Source organism: Dermacentor albipictus, chromosome 7, assembly GCF_038994185.2.
Source record: "Dermacentor albipictus isolate Rhodes 1998 colony chromosome 7, USDA_Dalb.pri_finalv2, whole genome shotgun sequence".
Lineage (NCBI taxonomy): Eukaryota > Metazoa > Arthropoda > Arachnida > Ixodida > Ixodidae > Dermacentor > Dermacentor albipictus.
This window is the reverse complement of record NC_091827.1, coordinates 38,222,784-38,240,955: the sequence shown is the minus strand read 5'-3', so window position 1 is coordinate 38,240,955 and position 18,172 is coordinate 38,222,784. Positions and strand designations below refer to the sequence as shown.

Sequence of the window (18,172 nt, the reverse complement as noted above, 5' to 3'; positions counted from 1 at the left end):
TCGTTCTGCCCTTTACCATGCACTCAACCGTTTTACAGAAATTGTGTCCTCAAAAATAGCCATGGAATTCTTTTTATGCAATACCCTTTGGATATCAGTGCTGAACAGGGCAACGAGACAATGCCGAAGCACAACGCTTAGATGTACAGTATCGTGCTGGTTTACCTCCCACAGTGATTGCTGTGTTGGAGCCATGACGCCAGCCTCCTAGAGGAGGCTAACATAAACATAGCATAGTAAACTTGAAATCCGTGAGAATGATGCCGGTGGCTGCCACAAATATTCAGTAACGATTGGCACTTGGACATTTCGGTATTGCATAGGGTTGGCAGTACACGAGCACTCTAATGCTTTAGTTCTTACACCAAGCAATCAGATAGTGAGGCTATTTTCCAACTTGCGCTGGCAATTCACAGATGTCACTGCTCTTCGTCGAGTAAAAAAATGAATACAGCCAAAACAGTTCACAACACACACTCACACAGCGGCTGATGATGCCCGTCGCATGTTTGTGCAGGCAAGACAAATTTTTGCATACTGTGGTTACCGCTGCACCAAAAGGCAAAACAGTGGTTCTTTGACTACTTCGTATGAACTGACATACCATAAACTACACAAATAACGAGCTAAAACATCTCCAAATCGTTCTGCAGCATGCAACAGCAACACATTCAAGCAGTGCCGCACTGGCTTGCACAAGCCAGAGATGAGGAAAGGCTCGCCGTGGGCCCTTTGCTCCTCACGCTATGAAAAGGTGTATGGTATGTGTGTGCATATATACATACATAATAAAGATTTGACATAACCTTAAGTCCACGACCTGTATTTTTAATATATGAAGTAGCCATTCCCCACAGAGGGTGATGCAAACCATAAACAAGTCTTGGAAAGAAAGGCCAAAAGCCACACTGAATGTGTAGCTTCTACATCATTGCCTGTTAACATGAACTGCAGTACAGAGGGAACACTGCGATTGTTAAGCTACCATAACAATGATGGATATTACACTCAAGCCTTGTTACAATTAAGTCGCATCAGAGACATAAGTATTGTTGTTCATGTAAGGACGGGTGTTCTGTCTTTATTTTCGCAAAATATGACATATTTTTATCATTTACTTTTTTTTTTACTGAAATTGCTGAAACCTGGTTACATACCCGAAATTTGCTATAAGCATATGATTATTGATCATATGAGCACACTCATACAGACAAAAAACATGTTAGATTTACTTGGTTATATTTGTGCATTGTATCGAGATTCATGTGCATGTGGATTTGTCTAATAATTGTCCTAGTGGCTTCAAAAATAGTTGTGCTGTTTATCATGGCGCACTATCGTTGTCAAATGAAACGTGAACAGTGGAGCAGTTTGTTGTAGGTACAGTGGGCGCGCCTCCAGTCATCGCCATTGACAGGCGCGCTCTTTCAGTTTGACCGCACTGGGCGATGATACGCCCCATTTTTATTTCTGTTCTGGTTCTTTTATTTGAAAACGAGAAAAAGAAAAAATCAAGGAAAAACAAGCTAAAATGTCACAGTGCACAGCGCGAATATTATCACCCAGAGCGGTGAAACCGTATGTGCTATTGGCATTAAATGAAATGCGAACAGCTATGCACATGGTACAGTTTGCACAGTCATCATTATTGCGGCACCATCTTTTCTCGCTTTCAAATAAAGGAGAACCAGAACATAAAGGAAAACATTGCAGTAGAGGGAGAGCATCATCCCGCAATGCGGTCAAACCGGAGTTAGGCGCTTCGCTGTTCGCGTTTCCTTTCATGCCGATAGTACCTTTACCATGTTCATGAAATGGTACGTTGGAAACGTGCTGGAAATAGTGATAGACGAGTGCGATAGTAATTGTATGCCAGAAGTCGCGAGAAGCAGGCGACAAGTGCAGCCCTAGCCATAAGAAAGTAATATTTTGTTATCAAGTCGATGTTCATCAGGTTCATGTTCGCTGTTGTGTTGAATAATTCCATCAATAAAAACCACGTGCTTTCATGGTTTACTGTTCAACTGCTGTGGTCATATACAAGTCAAGGCATTCTTTTTAGCCAAGTTAAGACAAGTTTTTAAAATCAAAACAGTGCCCTTACATGTCACACACACAGTTCTGTGTCACCCTAGCCACATGTGCGCTTTTGCATCTCACAGGGAGACCCCAGAACTCGAGGTACTCACTTGAAAACTCCCAAATGTACAAAGGCCCTCACGTGCACCGCCATGCAATGAGGAATGCCAAGGTTTGCCACGATTCTGTCGTTCCACTAATTGCCATGAAGGCAGTACCGCTTGTCAGCATGAACTTTTTTTAGCTCGCAATATGCACAGAATAAAGTGCAAACACCTATATAATAAAGAATGCGATTTCAAACAAAAAGTATGGCACAATTGATAGCTGCTGACCTAGGTAGTGTAATCTGAATGCAAGCATCTCTACATGAAGGTTTCAGTGCAAGTTGATGCGACATATCGTTTTTCACAATTTTCTGTGCCAGTGTGAAAATTCGAATCCCAAATTAAATTGCAAACAGCATGCTCAATTCTATAAGTGATGGTCTTTTAATTTAAACCAACATCTTATGACACGTTCTGGGTGGTTGTCACTCCCTTTAAACCATAAAAGCTTTTGCTGGGCTGTGCCATTTTGTCAAATGTGTGCAGTTGCGGCTGGCCACTAAAGTTGGAAAAAATAGAAAGCCCAAGCTCACTGCGCATCAGTTTCAACTGTCCATTTTCATTTCCTTCACTTACTTGCACCACATGTAAGCTATAGCAAAAGATGCATTACGGGCAAACAAAGACTTTACATGATGATGCCATTCTGAAAAAGCATTATATGAGCGCATATAACTATGTTTTAAGTCAAGCCAAGTTCAAAACAAGCCTCACACACCCACACAATAAAATCCTTGCTAACTAGCAAATATCGTAAGCAAACTGCCATCAGCACGTCTGCAAGGTGGCTCATGCTACCAGTGAAGCTGATGCTGGAACGTTCGACATCCAACCGACACAACTGGGTTAGTGACTCGGGAAAGAGATAAAACCTCACCCAACAGTGCTGGACGCTGCGTGCCTTGCCTTCGGCGACGAGCTGGCCGAGCTTTGTTCGGGCACGCCCAGGGACGCAGCCCCGGCCGTCGACGACGACGCTGCATTCAGATGCGAATGCTGCCCAACAGGGACCGGAGACGCGGACCTTAGAAACGGTCCCAGCGGAGCGTTGTGCTCTTTGGCGTTTCCGGAGGCACCCTGCGGCACCGAGAGGCTCTGTTGGCCTGCCCGGTTCTGACAGGCTCGGGCGCATTTCTGAGCCAAGCTGGCAGGCTCCGACGCAGACTGCTCTTGCGCCTCTTCGGCCGATCGCTGGTTCTGGCGGTGGTTCGCGGTTGTCCAGGTGTTCACCACTGGAACGAGGTGCGTTACTCGCAGTCAAGGGTTTGTAAGAAAAATGTCCAGCCACCTAAAGTCATAGCAGTGCAAATACATTGGAGTTTCGGTGCTCGTACGGGCACCTTATTCACAAGGCACCGCACAGCGGCACAATTGATGATTTGGCGCCCGTACGGGCACCAAACCATCAACTTGGTCATTGCGCAATGCCTGTGCAAGGGCTCTTTAGATCAAGCGTATGCACACCTTGCGAATAACATACCCGCGCGAGCACCAAAATGTTCATTTCATAATAATAATAATAATACCTTTATTCATGAAAACAAATGGTACAAAGTGCCAAGGCATTACGTGGTCAGTCACAAGATCTGTGACTGCTATACAAGGTACTATACTTGCAACATGCATTTGTTTCACAGGAAATTCGAGAATACACAATGACGGTCGGTGTAGCCATGAAATGCAACAGGTAACGGAAGAAGACTGAGTTTTAGAGGAATATGAAGACCAACCAACAGCGGTCAAACAGGGGATTGGCCTAGTTCCTGTTTTGAACCAGGAACTATCAGACTAAACAAATTGCCTGCCTATTGTGATTTTATGTTATCTACACATGTCAACAAAAGTTTTCTTAAACTAAATGCCTTGAGCTAAAGCCACAGTGTCAACAAGAGGACTTGTTTTCTGAAGACAAGTCTCCTTATCAAAATAGTGGATCCGGCCTGATGCATCCATTGTTGGCCCACTGTTAACATAAACAAACAAGGCATTCCCGCAGTCCTGTCGTTGTAGAGCATACAAGTACAAGGACGTCTGCATTTTTAAACTATGCAGCAATGTGATATGAGGAAAATTTAAGCACTTATGTTCTTCATCCTTTATTACTGTACATAGTTATCGACCTTGTCTTTGCCTATGGGCTCTTGTCTTCAGGGTGCCGAATTGAAGTGTTGGTTCAAGCAGTTACAAGTGGTGGAGGTGCTGGGTACACTACCTAGCTTCGAACTAAGCTTCACTTGATGTGAAACTGGGGTTAATGATGAAAAAGATTAACCATATGCACCTGGTAGTTTAGGTATATAACGCGTGTGCAAAGAAAATTAATTTCCTTTCTAGTGCGTTTGCGTGCATTACAAGCAGCGCTCGGCAAAGCAAAAAGCACATGTAGGTCAGTTTGATGAAGGGAAGGGTCAGAACAGCTATTACAATTCGAGCGATGCAACCGTCAAGTTAAACAAAGTTACACGTCGCGTTTTTAGTTGGCGGGGGAAACAAAGCGGTTTCTCGCTTTCAAAGGTGCATCAGTTTTGCAGAAAGGCTGAAACGCAAGTGCGACAGTCAGGTTGAGGCGCGAAGCGAAACGAACATCATCCTCCGACTGACCTGGAACGTGCGGTGGTGTTTCCTTTTTGACGTACTTGCCTGCCACACCATCTCGAAGATATTTGAGGTCTTTTTTCTTCGATAACATCAGACTATCGCTTGATCATTGTAGGAAGACCACCTCAACTCCTGCCGTGAAAAGATGCGATAAAAAACGAGAGAGGTATCAGACACCACGACGACTTCTTGCTCCGATAGAGATAACGACAAAAAGTGTCGTCTGAAAGGAATGCGGCGCATGTAAAAAAGAAAAAGTGGGGGGTCCTTAATTGCAACAGCCCTTCTCAAACGCCGTGAGGTGAAAGAGCTCCTCAAGCATTGCGGCGAAACCCAAGCCACGAGTATATCTCGGCGCTATCTGCTTGAAGTATGTTAAGTCGAAAGTACTATACACAAGCAGCAGGCAGCCTTATTTAAGCAACGCACGGTACACATTTGAGGAGCATTTTGCACATTCCTGAACAGCTAGAGGCCACCGCCGCAGTCAAGTGCGCGATTTTCTGTACCTAGCAGTGCGATAACTGCAAAGTCACTTGAGAAAATAATCTTAAGACCACAAAGTCATGCGGAGGTGCATACCATTTTAGACGCGGGTCACTACAGTTTTCACCTCTGAAGTGGCGGCGAGTTGTTTACTCAGTTATCGGTCGCCCTCGGCCGCTGAATGTCAATACTTGTCACTGGCCGAGCGAGCATGATTAGCGATGCGACTCGACAACCTATTTGGCTGGAAAGATTAGCACGGAACTCCACAAGTTGCCCCCCAAAAGCGTAGACGTGTGCCGAGAAATGCTGAGAAAGTAACTGCCTGCGCTGCTGTCGCCATCTGTGTTTGTGATGGAGAAGCGAAACAAGATGGCGCTGCGAGCGCCACCAGCGCGTTCTTTTCGTTTTTTCCTTGCTTTTCGGCTACTCGGATGCAGGGATGCAGACAAAAAATATGCATTTACTCTTAGTAATGGAAAGTTGGTGTGCTCTATGTCGATTTCTACTGAATAGTAACATTGTTGGTGTTTGTCAAAATGCGTAATCCAACTTCTCGGGAGAGCTGCTTTGAGGGGTGGAAGTATATACCAAATTTCGAACAGCGTTTCTTTATTTCCGTCTTCCTTTTCGAGAAATTAACACAACGCAATGAATTGGTTGATCCAGTTTGACATAGTTTGACATAGGGGTTATGAGAAATGCCGCAGTGGAGTGCCCTAGAATCCAGGTTACCTTTTTCGGTCCTTTAAAATGCATTAGAAGTATGATCGGATGATCAATATGAAGCCCCCTGCTACTCGATCGGTGTCTACACGTTGCATCTGTTAGACTTCAGCACAAGCTGTTGCTGCAGCGTGTACTGACGCCACACTGATACACACTGACGCCATCAACACAGAAAGCACTTGGCCAATGTTGGTATGGCATCGTACATTATTGGGCCGACGTGGAGACATATCATTTACGTTAGCCATGCTGGCCTTACAGAAAGCAAGTGTGGGTACAGTGCAAAGAAGGCACACGACAGCACTAGAGCCGTCAGTTAAGGAACTCGTTCGCAGAACTCGGCACACGCAAGAACAATAATTGCACACACTATAATGCCGCCAGCACAGGCAGCATGGAAAACGAAAATGGGTGCACAATGCAAAGAAGGCACACTCTCACACAGCGGCCGTAAATGAGGACAAGAAAAAAAAAATCATTCGCCATAGAAAGACGTTATTTATTTATTATTCAAGGAAAAAAAAAAGCACTAGGTCCGAATGTATCGGCTGGGCTGCCCCATGCCGCCCATTCACAGGTGCTATCCCACTACTGCAGAGCGCGGGAGCTTTTGCCTGCTGCGTTTCCGCCCTGGGCCGGTTCGCTCCTCCTTAGGCGACCTGGCCACCACCGGGTTCCCCTGGGGTCGCCATATCGACGCCCAGCTTAGCGCGGACACCCGATCAACATAAGTCAACATGGGACAGGACTCCCAGCCTCAACCCGTCCTCTAGTGCAAGCCTCCAAGTAGCTGGATTACAAGGGCACGCCACGACCCCCGGCGTTCAGCGGCACACAACCGCGGGGTTTTATATGCACCAAAACTTTTTTGCCTGATGGTAATCTTTTTTTCTTTTTTTTTTGCAACTCTGAAGAGGCTGACTGCAACGCAATGTGCTTCAAAATTTACGATGCTGCGAAAGAATACGGTTGGTACTAACACGACGACATATGAAGCGCACATCGGCAGCAGGCACTCCGATTGCACATGAAGGTTTGCGGTATCGTTGCCAGGTGGCGCCACCACCACAAGAACTGAGATTCACGGCAGAAGAAAGGCTTTTTGAACTACCGGTAGATGGCAGCACACATCGCAGCCGCGCGCCTCTCGGAAGCCACTGACAAGGTTTCAGAGACAGCGCGATCTTCAAACAACCTATGGGAGTATGGTGCCCAGTATCATATAATTAATGCGCAGAACGTATGATATCTCGGTCCATTCAAACGAAAAACAAACTTTGGGCGGTTGCGTGAAACCGCCGCGTGGGAACGCTCTCATACTACACAAGTGAAGTAGAGAGAAAGAGAGAGAGATAAGGAAGGCAGGGGTGCCAAACAGTCAAGAGTTCGGTTGGCTACCCTACGCTGGTGAAAAGGGAAGAGAGAGAAGGGTGTGAGAATGAGAGAGGCTATAGACCATTTCATCGGGCGAGGAGGATAGGGCGCGCGGCGAGCCTTTCCTCCTCTCTGGCTTGGGCGATCCGGCGCGGCGCTGCTTGAAAGTATTGCTGTCGCGTGCTGCGGAACGATTTCGAGACGTTTTAGATCGTACTTTGTGAAATTTACGCCACATTCGTTCATATAAGGTCGCCAGGGAAGCCTATCGGTGCATCGGTAACTACAGTAGGGGGAAATATGTCTTGGGGGCGCAAAAATGTGACGCGTTTTATCAGCCGCAGTGTACGCACATTATCAGTCGCGGTGTGTGTATGTGTTGGGAACCATTTTGCTTATATCGGTTTTAATTCAACAAAAAAAACGGTGTCTCTGTATTACCAGCATTAAATGATAAATCAGTTAACTGTCTGATCGCTTGGCGTAGAGAGTAAAACAAAGCATAAGAGCGCATGCTCGTGCACGGCCAACCTAACGCAACCACGAAACATCTAAGCGGCAGGCGCTATCACCGGCACCGGCATCGTTCTCGCGCATTTCAAGTCTAGTAGGCTTCAAATTTCCATATGCCTACGCTAGCCTTCCTGTATGAAGCCGATGGCGCTGCTCAACACAGCGATCACTGCGGTTGGTGAACCAGCACGATACATATGTAAGCTGTGCGCTTCGTCATTGCCCTTTTGGCCTGTATACAGCCATGATATATGAGTGGGATCGCATAAAAAGAATGCGATGCCTATTCTTGAGGAAAAAAATTCCGTAATACGTTGAGTGCGTCGTAGAGAACGGAACGAACACAACAACAACAAAAAAGAAATGCGGTATCATCCTCCTTCTCGAAAAAGCAAGAGAAAACAGGCTAACGCCGCCATACGACCTCGCATAGTCACGCCGCACAACGTTTATGAATATATAACCGCTGATGCCGTATGCTTGGACCATACGGTACATAGAACGAAGATATCTGTAATCCAGCACCTACCACTGCTTAGGACGCTCGCGCAGTTGGTAAACAGTCCCTTTGCAGGACAAGCGTAATTCAGACTGTAAGGTATGCTGCTATTACTTGCCAAAACTATTTTATTCAGGGGCAGAAACCTCATCCGTCGAACCAAGTAGACACGCAATGTAACCTGCAGCGAACACTTTGAACGCTTGTCAAAGCATAACATCACAGCTCCTGTCGTAGCAGAACGGTACCCACGCTGTTACGATCGTCGAGTATGTTTCATGGCTCCTAAACCGCAGCTTAGAAATAGTAGATAATACTGCAATAAGGTTACATTAGTGATTGGAACATTCAGAAATACACAATTGATCTCCGAGGCTGATCGTAGGCTCAAATATGCGCGCACACATCGCGCTGCGTGTTCCGTCCACCTCAACGCCAGCAAAAAGTCCGGCCATGATGCCTCAAACCACTTCAGCACGTCTCACAGAACCGTTTACCACGTAGAAGACGCACGTCATACTAAACAGACCACACGACTACGAAAACAAACGCCAGAACCTACCGCCGAGCGTATACCTGCCATGCAAAAGACCACTTTCACCCAAGCCAGTATGGCGCGGCTCATAGGCGGCGCCACTGCGTTTCCAATATGACGGCGCCTACGAAAAAACGGTCTATAAAGACGTGCACGGAAAGTAGTTGAAACAAAGCCGCTCGTGCAAATCAGACGTTCTCAGAAAGCACAAAAGTGCCTTCACTGCCTTCTGACCCGATGATCGGTGGGGACGGTGCTCTAGTACTGTCTGTTCACTCAGAGGACGATCATCTAGTTTCCTCACTGTGTTGGACAAAGATTGTCTTTGTGCTTGAAATTGAGGACAGTGGCCCAACAAGTGGCATATATGTTCTCCTCGCATCCGCAAACATCACACGCAGGAATATCAGCCATTCCAATTAGTGCTGAATAAGCTTTTGTGAAGGCAACTCCCAGCCACAACCGCCACAGAAGAGACGCTTCGCGTCGGTGCAGTCCGACCGTAGGTTTGAGTTGCAGTGAAGGGCTTAGTGCGCAGTCTGGTGCGACTCGTATGTGCGGTATTCCACTCTGCTAAGGAGAGCGCGCGTACTAGAATGCGAAGTTGTCTCGCAGTGTCGGTCCTTGAGAGACGAATGGGGATGCAGCGGTCTTCCTGGTTTGACGTCCGAGCTGCCTCATCTGCGTCATCATTTCCAATGATACTGCAATGGCCTGGCATCCATTGATAAGAGATATGATGGCCTTTTTCTCTCAAGTAATGGACAAGTTCCACGATTTCGCACGTGAGCTGATCGTGAGTTCCATGTCGGAGAAACGACTGCACGCATTGCAAGGCCGCCCTTGAATCGAAGAAGACTGCCGATTTTCGAGGACTTTCAGCATTTATCACATGAAGCATGTCGCGGAGAGCCACGAGCTCAACACCTGTAGACGTAGTCATATTGGAAGTCTTGAACCGCTGGTTTATTCCCATTATTGGTATAACTACAGCGCCACCGGAACTGGTTGAGGTAGTTGAGCCATCAGTATAGACGTGTGTGCAGTCGCTGTATTTCTCGTACAAGAGGAGTAAAGTAGTAAGTTGCTTGAGTGCTGATGACGGCAAGGCCGACTTTTTTCCTGAAGTCCTGGGATTGTGAGGTTTACTTGAGTACGGCTCACACACAATGGAGGAATCGAAGGTCTTGCCGCCGGTGCGTAACCTGACCCGAGAGAGGCCGGTGCGCGAAGACAGTTGAACTGAATGTCGTGTGGAGCCTTTCTAGTGGGAGACTTGCGAGGCGGTGGTATAGGGGTTCGAGCGGAGTGTCTACGCACAAGCGCTCAATTCTACCTATGTAGGTAGCAAACTTTTAACTAAGGCCTGGTAGTTCTGACAAAAAATGCCAAAATATAAGTAAGGTTTATAAGTTTAGCTCGTTAACAAAGTTGAGCACTCTGCACTAAATACAGATGTCACAGTTGAGTAAATTGTATCACTTCGAGCATATCAAGGGGTCAAATGTAATACGCACGCATGATTTTATACCTCACGTGAAATAGTCGCAATGTTTACGAGAGTTTTGTAAAAGTCCTGCTCACAAATTAGTGGTTCACCTCAGAGGGTTGTGCTGTGGGAATGCTGTTCCGCAACGAGAACATGCGACAGCGCTACAAAAAGGCACGAAGCGGATTATGCCCAAGGTCGGTAAAAAAAAAAAAAGATTGCATAATTACGAAGACATTTCGTCTTCGAAGAAATTTTCGTCTAAGAATCCTTGTGGCCGCTGACTATATGGTACAATAAATACGGGGTGTTTTATTTTGTCAGCGGAATTGTTAAAAAATCCCCCGTAACATATAGCGCTATTCCAATTAATGAGGTAGATTCGAGGCAAACATGCACAAGGAATGAAAGTTGTGGGAGATTCTGGGGTTCTCCTCCGTACTCTTGGGACAAAGGAACGACAACACAGTAGGGCAAACAATCACAAGGGCATTTATTGCACCTTTCATAGATCAATGCCTGCTAACCGAGTTGCTATCCACAAAACATGCCGATGGGCGCGCGACAAATCTAGAAGTCCGACTCACCGCGTCCTCGCGAGCGAATAAGTTCACCCCATGCTGGATCCCAACGCCTGGTCGTTCGCGTGTATGGTCACGCGAATCATGGCGCGTTCGAAGGCGGCCCCGCGAGGCGGTCTCGCAGAAGCATCGGTCGCCGCGCGCGCGGAATCTCCGCGCTGCTCGGCGACCCGCCGGGGAAGAGGGTCTCTGCACGCGCGGCACGTCCGTGCTGCTTGCTGTCTCGAACCCAAGAGAGCGCGCCTTGTCTTTCCCGAACCCAAGTAACCGCGCAGCGGCGCGACGCTCGCGCCATCTCTCGCACCACGCTTGTACCACTCCGTCGCCGCGGCCCACGCGGCGACGCCGCACGGAGACGGGGCTATGCGGGAAAACAAGATATCAGGGGAGGCGCGAGGATCGCGCATCCCCACAAAGTGGATATGTGACTAATTAACAAACACTGCTAATTAACTTTTAACCTGATTACATTAAGCCACATATGCAATTTACGAACTTTATCCGGTGACTTCTACAGTCATATCCAACTGGAACGAATTCTGAGGACGACACCAGTTTCGAGATGTGCTTTCCCAACGTTTGCAACAAAATGAATTGGTGTTCCAGCAAATGTTGAACTTCAATGCGTAAAAAGAAAGGAGTCTTTGCACGCTAATGCACCTAGTCGGACCCTTTTGAAAATTTATATCTCGGAACTCGTTCCAAGTGGACAGGCCTTGCGAATTTGCGAAGTCGCCGGTTACAACTTCTAATTAAATAAAAAGGTTAGTTCATGTACTTATGTCAATTATCCAATCAATCATTTTGATTTCTCGTAGAAGTGTTGGCCGCCTCATCGAGTAATTAAGCTAAATGGTTATCTGCCATAGGCAATATTAAGAAAAAGATGGTGCAGTTACAAGAAAAATTGGAGGACGCTTAAGCTTCGCCTTCAAGAGTGGGACGCGACAGCGTTCCCGTCGACCCGCCAAGGGGTATAAGACAATGCGCTACGGCACAGCGATCACTTACGATGCGCCCCGCATCGGACTTAGCGCCCACCTATCACGCGGTGAGCGTCGAGCAACGCAGCGTTCGGCGCGGCAAGGAAACGTGCGCCTGAGCGAACGGAACGAACCAAAGACCTCGGTGTCTCGGAGGGGAAACGATTTACGCCAGCCAAACGTCGTGATCGGCACGGGCAGAGAGATAGATAGTAATCTAAACCGGGAGCACGGCGAAGCGTCGTCAGGGGAGAGGGAGTCCCGCGACGCGCCTGGCAGCGGTCCCAATGCGCGCGCGGCGCGCCTCCTGTCGGGGCAGCGCCTTACATTGAGAGGAGGGGGTCTTCTGTGTTTGCCGCAAGATGGCTCTGCGTGTGCGGAAAGCGCAGAAGAAATGCAGCGGAAACGCACTTCGCAACTCGTGTAATTGTGACTTCTGTACGTTACATGTTCATAATTACCGATATACACCGCAGTATAACTTTCCACGGCTCGTTTCGAAGGCAACACCGCATTCACTAGAGGCGCGTTTGCACCGCTTGGAAGCATCGAACTCGTGGCTGAGTGGTAGCGTCTCCGTCTCACACTCCGGAGACCCTGGTTCGATTCCCACCGGACCAATCTTGGAAGTTGCTTTTTATTTATGAAGCGCCTGCCGTGATTTATCGCTCACGGTCAACGCCGCCGACGCCGACGCCGACACCGACGCCGACGACACCGGCTTTTCTGCGACACGAGCTCCTTAACGCTATCGCGTTAAAAAGAAGAAGAAAGAAAAAGGGAACACCTGGTATGTACAGATATTTGCATACGCTGTCGCTTCGTGGGCGATAAGCTCGCGGAAGTTTTCGTCTCTCGAATTCGTCTGCGCATGCGCGAAAACCAGAGAGCTTGGATACGTCTTCTGATGATGGCTGGGCCGGACCGGCCAACCGAGACGTCGCAACACACCAGATTCATCGGCGCTGCCTCGTATGATCGATCGAGGGGGTTGTGACTGCAGCGAAGCCGGCTCCAAGGAAGAAGCACAATATCGAAATGAATTAGGGAGAAGCCTCGCTCGCAGGCGGAATTAAGCGCAGCGGAGGCTGTCCCGCAGGCCGTAGTTGTGTCACGCGGGCCGTAGTTGTGTCACGGGGGCCGTAGTTTGGAGACTCCTTGGTCCATGTGACGCTCGTCACAGAAGCCTGCAGATCTCATTCTTTTCATTTTGTGTAAGCGCGAGAGTCACTCTTTGCAGGCAGCACTCGCATAACGTTGTCAATTACGCTGTAAAATTGAACACGCAAAGGTTAGCGACTACATCGCAAGAAGCACCGATGAAAGTACATGCCTTTAGAACGTGTCGCAGGTATCTTAAGCCACTGGAGATATGACCTATGCAGCGACGCCGAATCCGGGAGAGAAATATGAGTGTTTTAGACAATGTAGACGTCTGGGTGTTTGCTGACGCCATATTATGCGCTGATGTATACAGGGTTAGTTCGAATCCTTTCCGTTGTTTTAACCAACAGTTAAGAACGGCAGGCAATTTTTTTAAAGCTGCCGAGTATTTTCGCAGATACACTGCAAGTGCAGCGTTTGATTTCAATTCGACATCTGACGCTTCTAAAGGGACACTACAGATAAATATTAAATCGATTTAGATGGATAAAGCATTCTTTCAAAGCTATATTCACGCTAATCTCGCGGTAATAGGCTGATTATTTTAAAACATGTTGAAGGTCTAAGTTTAATTTTTTTTATATCGTGCCAAAATCTCAGCATCGGCACGTACGTAAGTGTGACGTCAGGGATTCCAATGTATTTTTTTCGTATTTCGGTTGTTGTGGAGTGGTGCTGTCCACTTTAGACAAATTTCCCTAGATCTAGGGATTTAGAGGTCTGTCCAGGAAAATAGAAATATACACATTTTTCAGAATTTAGGGAAATTTCGCTTTATGACATTGAAACGCTTGAACAACTGACGTGATGGCCGTGGTTCGACTTCAGTCACCGCAAATTACATTCGCATTAGCATGCAAACCTTTACTATGGTGGCTAGAAATTAGCATACTATCACTTTTGATCGTGCAGCGAACGCATCTCGCCATTTAAAGGGCATGGTACCCTGGGCCCTTTAACGAAGTACTGCTACTGCGATTTCACCGTTCTTGCCTCTAGCTGTGCTGTTGTTGTCTGTGAACTCTGAATAAAATATTTATCTGTAACCAGCGAAATAAACGTGCGCTGCAGCACCGAATAAAGCAGCATGGGCAAAATCTGGGCTTAAGCAATGATGATGATGATGATGATGATGATGATCTCCTGGCATCTCCTTTGCAACGGGGCGGTGACAAATAGTTATCTAGCCTGCTTGATCTAATCAGGTATTCTGTGCATGTTTTTCATTCCACCATTTGTTCACACATCTCCTTAATCTTTCTTTTATCTTCCTCAAAACTTTTCTATCCACCTTGTTCCGCTATGTGCTTGTAAGGGATCCATTCGTATCAATCTCTTCCCTACTTTTTTTTCCAACAATAGTATAAACGTATCTCACTTATCTCGACTGCTGAGCGGTTGATGCTTCCGTCCTCTCCAAGAAAATCCTCCAGTCCAAGCGCTTCCGGAAGGTGTACGTTATCTCCGGGTCTCACTGGGCGAGTCCCTTCGCGTTCCATTAGGATGTGCCGAGCGGTCTGAGGATTCTTGCTGCACCGTATATGCACATGCCTCACCTCGTTTCGAATATTTGCTCCGGTATGTTTATGTCGTTAGGCAACCAACTCGAGCGTCAAATAACAAGGCAATGCCCTTTGTGCTGTTGGGACGCAGCTCTATAGGCTCCCGATCCTGGGTTGAGCGACGTCGTCCCTCGGCGTAACCGCGAGGACGCGACCGTGTCACTGCTCGCGCGTTCGTCGTCATCATCTTCCACAGCTGGCTCCGATGCCGCTCATCATGCCAGCGTCGCCATATTGCCCCTCCCTCTGCGAAGGCGCTGACGGCATGGACCCACTGCCAGCCGGTGCGGTGACTTCGGTCTCAAATTCGCTGCCTCAATACATCGCGAAATGAAAACCCGTATCTAGCTGCGCTGAAATTTCGCATTATGGAGTATCGTAATAGTCGGACACTTTTTGTACAGGTTTTCCCTTCCACTTTCTTTCTTAATCTTGTAAATCTCCATGGTCCTGTTTGGTTCCATTCTTTGCATCCCAATTCGCTGTCTCTGTTCTTCTCTCTTTCTTCCTGATAGCTCCTGGTTGTCTATTTACACTTTCAATTACCATGTACTTGGTGTCCGACTTTCTTGACCTCTTCCTACACTATGTGTCCGCGCGTTTGAAGTACAGATACTTGTGCGCTTTAGCCGCCAATTTGTTTTGATCCATGTTCCGGAGCCCTTCTTCAAAGTTCTTCCTCATTTGTGGTTTCGCCGTGGGCTCCCAAAGCCAACCGGCCTGTACCGATCTTTGGTGAACTTCCGCCCCCGACTAGATATCCGTATTTAAGCATAGAACGGCATTTGCGAACGTTAGCGTTGGCACCATTACTCCTTTCCAGATTCCATGCACCACCTCATATTAATTGTGGTCCCAAAGGGCTCTGTTTCATTATTGCTGCTTTCCGCTTCCCCTTTATTTTCAGATTATCTTGGTGGGTGCTTCAGCAAATCTTTCCTTCGTGTATGTATACGCCAATGTATTTATATTAGTTGACTACGGGTATGCTTTCCTGTTGAATCGACAGCATGTATAGTTACTCGTCTCTTCACTAAAGATCACAATTCCCGATTTCTTTGAGCTAAACTTAAGGCCTGAATTTGCAAGTGTCTGTAAATCTCTTGTACTGTCCGCCGTTAGCACTATATATGTCATCCGCATACACCAGTCCGGGGACCTTCTGTTGCACCATTTGTCCATTGCGCGTGTGTGATAAATCAAACCCCAATTCACTGTTTTCCAATCGTCTTCCTATACATGCCCTCAACATAAAGCGTGAACAACACTGGAGACAGAGGGCATCCTTGCTTCAGTGCTTGGCGAATTTCCACCACTTCTTTACATTTTCCGCCTTCCCATACAATTTGTACTCAGTTGTCTCTTTATGTATCCGTCAGCAGGGCCACGAAATCGTGATCTATGCCTTTTTGCTTGAGAACAACCCATAATGATTCACTGTCTAGGTTGTCGTAGGAAGCGTCTATCAACAAAGGTCTATTCTGGGGTACTGAAATCTCTAGGCGCTGAGTTAGTGCGAAGATATTATCCTCTAAACGTCTGCCTGGTCTGAACCCATTCGCGGAACCCAGCGGGCACATATGTACCTCGCACCGAGCACGCCTATGCGGTCGCGGCGCTAAACAGCCGACAATGCGCACGTATGCTTACTGAAGTACTATAGCGCCAAACAGACGACACAAGAAGAAGAGACACGGACGAACGCTTCTGTTTCTGTCGTCTGTTTGGCGCTATAGTATTTCAGTAATATGCACCAACTAGCCCAAGAAAAAGTTCTACGTATGCTTAAGTTTACTGGGAACCGCCCGCAGGCAGAAACACCTTGGACAGAGTCCCAGTGGCCGCGTGCTTAGCCGAGTCCTGCTTTGGATGAAAGGTAAAAACTAGCTGCGTATCTTCGTGCTTCGCTGCAAATTGACGCGCAAGCGCTTGAGATGGCGATGCCGCGTCAGTACATGGCATACAAAAAAGAAAGAAAAAAATCAATTGACACCCTTTACTTAATGCCGTAAAGTGGCGCCAATGTTTTAACATTGTTACGTTCCGTAAGGGAGGTTGGGCACCCGTGTGCCTTAGAATTCGAATAAGGTTTCCAACAACGCAAACACACACACAAACACACGCACATGCACACGCGCGCGCACGCGCACACTTACCACTACACGCAGCGTTGAACTCGGCGTCGCAAGATGGCAGCACCTGGGCTGCTGATGCGCTGCTCCCAGAAGCGCTTGGTATTAAAGTGGACGGGAGCATCAACCGGTCAGCACTCGAGGTAAGCAAAATACGTTTAGGGCATTGGTGGCACAAACAAAAGCAGGGAGGCGATTTGTACGGCCGGATCCGTTACAGGCATAGCTAGGGGTACAAGGTCGATAAGTTTTGAGGAAGATAAAAACATCTATGGGGGGCACTTTGCTGAGCTAAACTGCGATAGGCGAAAGCGACTGCCTCTGTAGCTGTTGTCCGAACTGTTCTGCGAACGGACACCGCCGTGAAAGCGAGCATGATGCAATCACAGCCGTATACCTGCAAGGTTTGTCGCCGATATGCGCGCACCCCTACGCGCTTACTACGCGCATGTCCGCGCTCTCCCACGCGTCCGCTCGCACAGCCTCCTCTCCTGCTCCCCTCGCCGGTGGCGCCTCCTCTCCTTGCCCCCCTCGCCGGTGATCACCGCTTTCCTGCGTCCACCACGGACTGCGCCCGGACACTCATGAGCCACTAAAGGCTTTTAACAAGATTAAGGATATGTATAGACGATTTCACTCGCGTGATAACAGCAGCGAGAGTGCGGCCCCAATAAACTTCCAGTCACGGGCCTTATCAGTCTGCTGCGCCGGAACACAAAGTGCGTTTTTAAGTTGTTTTACTGGGCGGAAAGTCTATTTTGAAGTTTTGAGATAAAAGAGATGCGTATTACGGATCAAGATTAATACATAAGAATTTAGTATTCCTTGCGGCAACATTCACTTGGTAAATTGTCTTTATGTACAGCGGAAAAGTGTTGAAAATCTGCGGGCTTAGATTTTAACGCACTCCTGCTACTCGATATCGCAGCGAATTCCTTTCTTGCTCGGTAAATTTAGTGGGTAATGTCAGTAAGCAAAACCGGAAGCCGTCCAGGGCCTATGTTTGTAAACATGCAAGAAGAATACAAGATACAAAAATACAAGAAGAAAAGGTATGTAGCGCATACCTGAAAAACTCAAGCACGCCATAGGCGACTATATGTCACCGCCCCGTTTAAAGGGCATGCCAATAAATAATCATCATTGTGATCTGCGTCTCCTGTTTTCCGCAAATGGTATTGCCTTTACGAACCAGGAAAGGGCAAAAGTTGTTGATGATCCGCGTTATCAGGTTGAAGCACAGACACGTTGAAACTCAGGTGCACAACGCGCACGCTTCAAGGTTGAGTCACGTGCTGGAACGCAACAGCACAACGTCTACAAGAATCGGGGAGTCGTGGA

The 18,172-nt window shown here is 47.5% G+C and overlaps 1 protein-coding gene across 1 annotated transcript in view; it reads right to left on the bottom strand.

Annotated features, from left to right (window-relative positions):
• Window positions 1-5,619, bottom strand: part of sav (scaffold protein salvador) — a 37,009-nt gene extending 31,390 nt beyond the window's left edge. Inside the window, exons 1-3 of the mRNA XM_065436634.2 lie at window positions 5,367-5,619; window positions 4,788-4,916; window positions 3,064-3,418 (exon numbers count right to left, since the gene is read on the bottom strand). Of these exons, the coding sequence (XP_065292706.1) occupies window positions 3,064-3,418; window positions 4,788-4,875 (443 nt within the window). The 5' untranslated portion in view covers window positions 4,876-4,916; window positions 5,367-5,619. The remainder of the gene's footprint in view (window positions 1-3,063; window positions 3,419-4,787; window positions 4,917-5,366) is intronic.
• Window positions 5,620-18,172: the final 12,553 nt, after the last annotated feature.